General features: G+C 64.6%; 1 protein-coding gene across 1 annotated transcript; it reads left to right on the forward strand.

Moving 5' to 3' along the window:
* The first annotated feature begins 940 nt into the window (after positions 1-940).
* Positions 941-4,260, forward strand: LOC118261681 (protein FosB-like). Its single transcript, XM_035572600.2, has 3 exons — positions 941-1,224; positions 1,350-1,457; positions 3,853-4,260. Exons 1-3 carry the CDS (start codon positions 961-963, stop codon positions 4,258-4,260), a joined length of 780 nt encoding a protein of 259 aa, XP_035428493.1. The 5' UTR covers positions 941-960.
* Positions 4,261-7,155: the final 2,895 nt, after the last annotated feature.

Consider the following 7,155-nt stretch of genomic DNA (forward strand, 5'->3'; position numbering starts at 1 on the left):
ATGGGTGCTGGAGGCTCCTGTGCACGAGGGGGTTGTGCACGTTGGTGCAAGGGAGGTCGAGCACGCTGCAAGGTGTCTGTGCGTGGGTGCTGGGGTGCAAGGTCTTGCACCGTTGGTGCCAGCGGAGCGAGGTCTCCGTGCATGGGTGCTGGAGGCTCTGTGCACGAGGGGGTTGTGCACGTTGGTGCAAGGGAGGTCGAGCACGCTGCAAGGTGTCTGTGCGTGGGTGCTGGGGTGCAAGGTCTTGCACCGTTGGTGCCAGAGGAGTGAGGTCTCCGTGCGTGGGTGCTGGAGGCTCTGGCACACGAGGGACTTGTGCACGTTGGTGCAAGGGAGGAAGAGCACAGCTGCAAGGTGTCTGTGCACGGGTGCTGGGGTGCAAGGTCTTGCACCGTTGGTGCCAGAGGAGTGAGTTCTCCGTGCGTGGGTGCTGGAGGCTCTGCACACAAGGGACTTGTGCACGTTGGTGCAAGGGAGGTCGAGCACACTGCAAGGTGTCTGTGCGTGGGTGCTGGGGTGCAAGGCCTTGCACCGTTGGTGCCAGAGGAGCGAGGTCTCTGTGCATGGGTGCTGGAGGCTCTGTGCACGTCCCTGCAGGGTGCACGAGGGGTTGTGCACGTTGGTGCAAGGGAGGTCGAGCACAGCTGCAAGGTGTCTGTGCACGTGGGTGCTGGGGTGCAAGGTCTTGCACCGTAGGTGCCAGAGGAGCGAGGTCTCCGTGCGTGGGTGCTGGAGGCTCCGTGCACGTCCCCGCAGGGTGCACGAGGCACGCGCTGGTGCCGGCGAGGTGGCGCGCGTCGCCGCCGGCCTCGTTTGGTCCCAGCGAGCCCCCACCTGCTGGTTTTGTGGCCGCGGGGGAGGGGGTGGGCACCCATGGGTGCTCCCGGGGGGGGGGGGGGGAGCGTTTCCGCAGCACCCTGACCGTGCCCGTCTCCGCAGGAGTGCAGCGGCCTGGGGGACATGCCCGGCTCCTTCGTGCCCACGGTGACGGCCATCACCACGAGCCAGGACCTGCAGTGGCTGGTGCAGCCCACCCTCATCTCCTCGGTGGCCCAGTCGCAGCCCCCGGGGGGGCCCATGGCGCATCCCCCCCCACCCACCGCCCCCGTGGACCCCTACGACCTGCCGGGACCCAGCTACTCCGCACCGGGCATGGGGGGCTTCCCTTCGGCCCCCCCGGCGCGTCCCGCTCGCGCCCGGCCCCGGCGAAGCCGCGAGGAAACGGTGAGTCCCCCAAGAACGTCCCCAAACCAGGGGGGGGGCTCGGGGGGTGGCGGGATGGCTGAGGGGGGACGGGGGGGGGGGTGACACGGTGGTGGCACCTCGCTGATGGCCCCGTCCCCTCGCAGCTGACCCCGGAGGAGGAGGAGAAGCGGCGCGTGCGGCGCGAGAGGAACAAGCTGGCGGCCGCCAAGTGCCGCAACCGGCGCCGGGAGCTGACAGACCGGCTGCAGGCGGTGAGTGACACGAGGGGACGTGAGGGGACACCGGGGTCCCCGAGGTTGGGGACGTCCAAGAAGGGTGGGCATGGCCACCAGGGTGGCGTGGTGGGGCGGCGGGCGGAGGTGGCCCCGACAGCTGGGGACATCGCTGGGGGACTCGATGGCGAAGGCTGTGGGGTCCGGGGACGGAGCTGATGGTGGCAGTGGGGACAGCGGTGTCCCCGACAGCTGGGGACATCTCGGGGGGGCTCGACGGTGAAGGGTGCGGGGTCTGGGGGCGTTATGTGGAGACAGCGGTGTCCCCGACAGCTGGGGACATCGCGGGGGAGACTTGATGCTGAAGGGTGAGGGGCTCGGGGACGGAGCTGATGGTGGCAGTGGGGACAGCGGTGTCCCCGACAGCTGGGGACATCGCGGGGGACTCGATGGTGAAAGGTGCGGGGCCTGGGGCCATTATGTGGGGACAGAGCTGCGCCAAAGGGTGCGGGTGCTGAGGATGTCTCATGGGGACAGCGGTGTCCTCAGGACGCTGGGAGGGGACGCTGATGTCCCCAGGGCACGCTGGAGGGGGGGGTGACAATGACTTCTAGGAGTGCGGGTGCTGGGGATGCTCGATGGTGACAACAGTGTCCCGAGGAGCAAGGGAGACGCGGTGTCACGATGCTGGGGACATCACGGGGACGTTTACGGGGCTGTGGGTACCAGATGGGGGCGACGGTGTCCTCAGGACATGGGGACAATGACGTCCCCAGGGACCTGTTGGAGGGACACATTGACACCTACGGGTGCATGTCCCAGGGAGCTGGGGACATCAAGGGGGGACAGGTCCCCCTGGGAACGTGGAGGGGGGTGGCACCGTCCCCAGGAGCTGGGGACATTGGTCCCTCCAGGTGCAGGTGTCCTACAGGGACACAGGAGGGGGACGCTGCTGTCCCCAGGAGCAGGGGGACAGATGTCACAGGGGGTAACGCATCCCAGGGACACGGGGGACGGTGATGATGTGTCCCCATGGTCCGATGGCATTGGGAGGGGACAGATTGATCCCTGTGGGCGCAGGGACAGCGCGGAGAGCCCAGAGTGTCCCCAGGAGCTGGGGACATCAGGGGGGACAGATGGATGTCCAAGGATGTTGGAGGGGGATCGATGTGTCCCCAACAATTGGGGACATCAGAGAAGGGGACCTGGGAGTGGCAGAGGGGACAGTGGTGATCCCAGGAGCTGGGGACACCTGGAGGAGGGAGGACAGTGACCCCCAGAAGGGGACATCAGAGGGAGACATGTGGTACTTGGGGTGCCCTGGGGGGGGTGACAATGTCCCCAGAAGCAGGAGACGCCGACCCAGGGACATTGCTGGGCAATGCTGCCACCCCCAGCAGCAGGGGACATTAGTGGGGGAGATGGCACGGGGACAATGCCACCCCCCGGAGCAGGGGACACTGGGGAATGGCCGGGATGACAGAGGGGCGGGATGCTGTCCCCAGAAGCAGGGGACATCGGAGGGCAGGAGGGCGCGAGGACATGGGAGGGGGACAAAGATGCCCTCAAGAGTAGGGGACACAGGAGGGTGGCACCCAGAGATGCTGGAGGGGGACAACGCTGTCCCCAGGAGCGAGGGACAAACGGATGGCTGGGGGTGCTGGAGGAGGAGGTGGCCCCTGTCCCCAGGAGTGGGGGACATCAGTGAGGGAGATGACAGGGGGACATCAGAGGGGGACATTGGAGGAGGACAGCACTGTCCCCGTGAGAGGGGGGACATCAGAGGGGGACGGTACTGTCCCCAGGGTTTGGGGACACCAGTGAGTGATGACAGAGGGATATTGGAGGGGGACAACACTGTCCCCAGGAGCAGGGGACACCAGTGAGAGCTAACGGGGACAAAGGAAGGGGACAAGGCTGTCCCCAGGAGCTGGGGACACCACTGTGAAAGGTGTCAAGGGGACATCAGAGAGGGGACAGCGCTGTCCCCAGGAGCAGGGGGACATCAGAGAGGGGACAATGGCTGTCCCCAGGAGTTGGGGACACCCAATGAGAGAGATGACAGAGGGACACTCGAGGAGGACAACGCTGTCCCCAGGAGCAGGGGACACCACTGTGAAAGCCGTCAAGGGGACATCAGGGAGGGGACAGCATTGTCCCCAGGAACGAGGGGACATCTGAGAGGGGCCTGGCATTGTCCCCAGGACTGGGGGGACATTGGAGAGGGGACAGCGCTGTCCCCAGGAGCAGGGGGACACCAGAGGGGGCCAGACACCCCCAGGGGATGCCGGAGGTGACACCTCCATCCCCAGAAGAACAGCAGGAGAGCGCCGATGCCACGGCGGCGGTGCCACCCGCGTCCCTCGCCGCCCCCCAGCCCGTGTCCCTGGCCGTCCCTTGCTGTCCCTCACCCTCTCCCCTCTCGCCCCGCCAGGAGACGGACCAGCTGGAGGAGGAGAAAGCCGAGCTGGAGTCGGAGATCGCCGAGCTGCAGAAGGAGAAGGAGCGCCTGGAGTTCGTCCTGGTGGCCCACGCGCCCGCCTGCAAGCTCCCCTTCGAGGACGCCGGCCCCTTGGGTGCCGGCCCCGCCGAGGTGAGCACCCTGGGCAAGGAGGAGCCGCCGGGGCCCGTCGCCTTCCCGTTCCAGCCGGGCACCCAGGGCCCCTTCCCCAGCTGCTGCTTCGCGCCGGGGGCCCCCCCGGTGCCACCTAACCCCTCCTATACGTCTTCGTTTGTGTTCACCTACCCAGAGGGAGCGACCTGCGGAGCCTCGCATCAGCGGAGCAGCAGCAGCGACCAGTCCTCGGACTCCTTGAATTCTCCCTCGCTCCTCGCGTTGTGAACGGGGCCCCCCCCCCCACCCCCCAAAAAAAAAAAAAAAAATTTAATTGGGCACTTCCCTTCCCACCCCCCAGCCCCCCACGCACCCCAGGTGGTGTTTTTTCTTTTTTTTTTTTTTGGTCGTTTTTTTGGTGGTCTTTTTGAGTTTGGTCCTTTTTTTTTTATTATTTTTTGATTATTATTATTTTTTTTTCCCTTTTGGACTTGGTTGAGCCCGGTTTTTGGGGTGGCCGCCCTGACTTGGGGTGTGGGAAGTGGCCATGCAGCGTCCCCACCGTCCCTGCCACCTCCGAGGTGTTCGTGCCCGATCCCCGCCGTCCCACGGGGGCTTCACGCAGCACCTCCGGCGCTCCGGAGGTGTCCGTGCCCCCATCGCCACCACCCTGGGGGGGTCCCTGCGGCATCTCTGTCACCTTAGAGATGTCCCTGCCAGGTCCCCGCTGTCCCATGGGGACTTCATGCAGCACCTCCGGCACTCTGGAGGTGTCCGTGCCCCGTCACCACCACCTTGGGGAGGTCCCTCGGGTACCTCCGTCACCTTCAAGGTGTCTCTGTCCGATCGCCACCGTCCCCTGGGGTGTCACTGAGCACCTCCGTCGACTTTTTTGGAGGTGTCCGTGCCCCGTTGCCACCGCCCCGGGAAGGTCCCAGGGGCGTTTCTGTCACCTTCAAGGTGTGCGTGCCCCGTCCCCGCCATCCCGGGGGGTGTCACTTAGCGCCTCCGTCGCTTTGGAGGCGTCCGTGCCCCATCGCCGCTGCCCTGGGAAGGTCCCTCTGTCACCCCGGAGGTGGCCCTGTCCCTTCGGCGTTCGTGCAGCATCTCCTTTGCCCCGAGATGCCCGTGCCCACTCTGATAACCCTGCGGCGTCTTCTGTCACCTTAGTGTCCCTTCTGTCACCCCAGCGGTGACCCTGCCGCATCTCCCTCACCCTTAGGGAGTCCCCGTGGCACCTCTGCCACCTTACGGGTGGCCGTGCCCCGTCCCTGCCGCCCCAGGGGACTCGTGCGCCGTCTCCGTCCCCCTGGAGATGTCCCTGCCCCATCCCCGTTGCCGGGGGGGGGGCTCCTTGCGGCGTCCCCACCCCGGGGTGCCCGCGGTCCACGCTCCGCGTCCCAGCTCCACCGCTGATGCTGGGGCTCCAGGTGGCACCTCCAGCACCCATCCGGCACCGGGTGGGCTCCCCCCTTGCTTGTCCCCGACCCCTGCCTCACTGTGAACGGCTCTGTCCCCGCACGGGCCCCCCCCTCGGTGGCCCTGGCGTCCCCTGCCCCGCGCCGTCCCCTTCTCAGTGACCAAGCTTTGCCAGCGTTGACTCTGTTCTCTCTCTATATATTATATATATATTTTTGTTGCGGGGGGGGCTTCCCCCCCCTCCGGGAGATGTTTAATTTTTTATTATTATTATTATTATTGCCTGTGCTGTATTTTGTGACTCTGTTACGGGCTCGGTCCCACCCGCGCCCCCCCCTCTCCCTTCCGCCCCCCCCCCCCCGTTGTCCGCGCTCGCCCCATCCGCAACGTGGCCAATAAAGCAGCTTCGGATCGGCCCCGAGTCTCTTCTTCCCCCCCCCCTTCCTCGCCTGGGGGGGCTTGGGGGTCTCTGCGTTGTGGGGTGGGAAGGGTAAGGGGGGTCTGTGGTTCCCCTGGGGGGTCTGTGGTTCCCCTGGGGGGTCCGTGGTCCTGGGGCAAATGGGGAGGGGATTGTCTTAGGGGGGATACGGAGACCGTGGGTGCAAGGAGGTGTAGGGCAGGGGGATATGGGATGGGGACCTTTTAGGGGTAAGGAGCGATGGGACATAGGGATAGGGTGTCTGTGGGGCTCTGGAGGCTGTAGGGCAGGGAGTCTGTAGGACAGTGGAGGCTACAGGACAGGAAGTCCATAGGGCTGGAGATCCGTGGGGTTTAGATCCCATGTTTTTATATAAAAACAACGGGACCTGGGGATGTGGAGGCTCTAGGACAGGGGCGTCCATAGGGCTGGAGATCCATGGGGACATAAAAGCAATGGGACCTGGGGGCAGGGATAGTTGGAGACATAAGGGACACGGAGGCTATAGGACAGGGGGTTTATATCCTAGGTTTTTATATAAGAACAATGGGAACTAGGGACAGGGATCGATGGGGACGTAGGGATAATGGGACCAGATAGGGAGCTTCTGGAGCCTTGGAGGCTGTATGGCAAGGGGGACTTGGAGACAGGGATCAATGGGGACGCCAAGCCTATAGGGCAGGGGGTTCACGGGGCTGGAGATCCATGGGGTTTGTATTCCATGTTTTTCTATAAAAACAACAGGACCTGGGGACAGGGATCAATGGGGACGTAGGGACAATGAGACCTGGGGACAGGGAGCTTCTGGGGACATGGCGGCTATAGGACAGGGGGTTTCTATGCCATGTTTTTATATAAGAACAATGGGAACTAGGGACAGGGAGACCATGGGGACAGGGATCAGTGGGGACATAGGGACAACGGGACCTGGGGATAGGGAGTTTCTGGAGGTCTGGAGGCTATATGGCAAAGGGGACGTGGGGATAATGGGACATGGAGGCTATAGGGCAGGGAGTCCATGGGGACAGGGAGACAAGGGAGCTTCTGAGGCCATGGGGACAGGGCTTAATGGGACCTGTGGACAGAAAGGCTATAGGACAGGCGGTCCATGAGGACAGGGGTCGATAGGGACAATGGGATCTGGGGGGTAGGGAGATACTGGAGACATGGAAGCTACAGGGCGAGGGGGGCATGGGGACAGGGGTCAGTGGAGACATAGGGACAATGGGACCAGAGGACAGGGATCCAGGGGGACAGGGAGTTTCTGGGGACAGGGAGACCACGGGGACAGCGGTTAGTGGGGACATGGGGACAGTGGGACCTGGGACAGGGCTCCGTGGGGACAC

This window comes from Cygnus atratus, unplaced genomic scaffold (genome assembly GCF_013377495.2).
Source record: "Cygnus atratus isolate AKBS03 ecotype Queensland, Australia unplaced genomic scaffold, CAtr_DNAZoo_HiC_assembly HiC_scaffold_236, whole genome shotgun sequence".
Taxonomy (NCBI): domain Eukaryota; kingdom Metazoa; phylum Chordata; class Aves; order Anseriformes; family Anatidae; genus Cygnus; species Cygnus atratus.

Excerpts from the sequence above, each read along its gene's own strand:
- LOC118261681 (XM_035572600.2), top strand. The coding sequence starts at position 961 with ATGCCCGGCTCCTTCGTGCCCACGGTGACGGCCATCACCACGAGCCAG. Across the intron at positions 1,225-1,349 it reads GGCGAAGCCGCGAGGAAACG|CTGACCCCGGAGGAGGAGGA; the intron begins GTGAGTCCCCCA and ends GTCCCCTCGCAG. Across the intron at positions 1,458-3,852 it reads TGACAGACCGGCTGCAGGCG|GAGACGGACCAGCTGGAGGA; the intron begins GTGAGTGACACG and ends TCGCCCCGCCAG.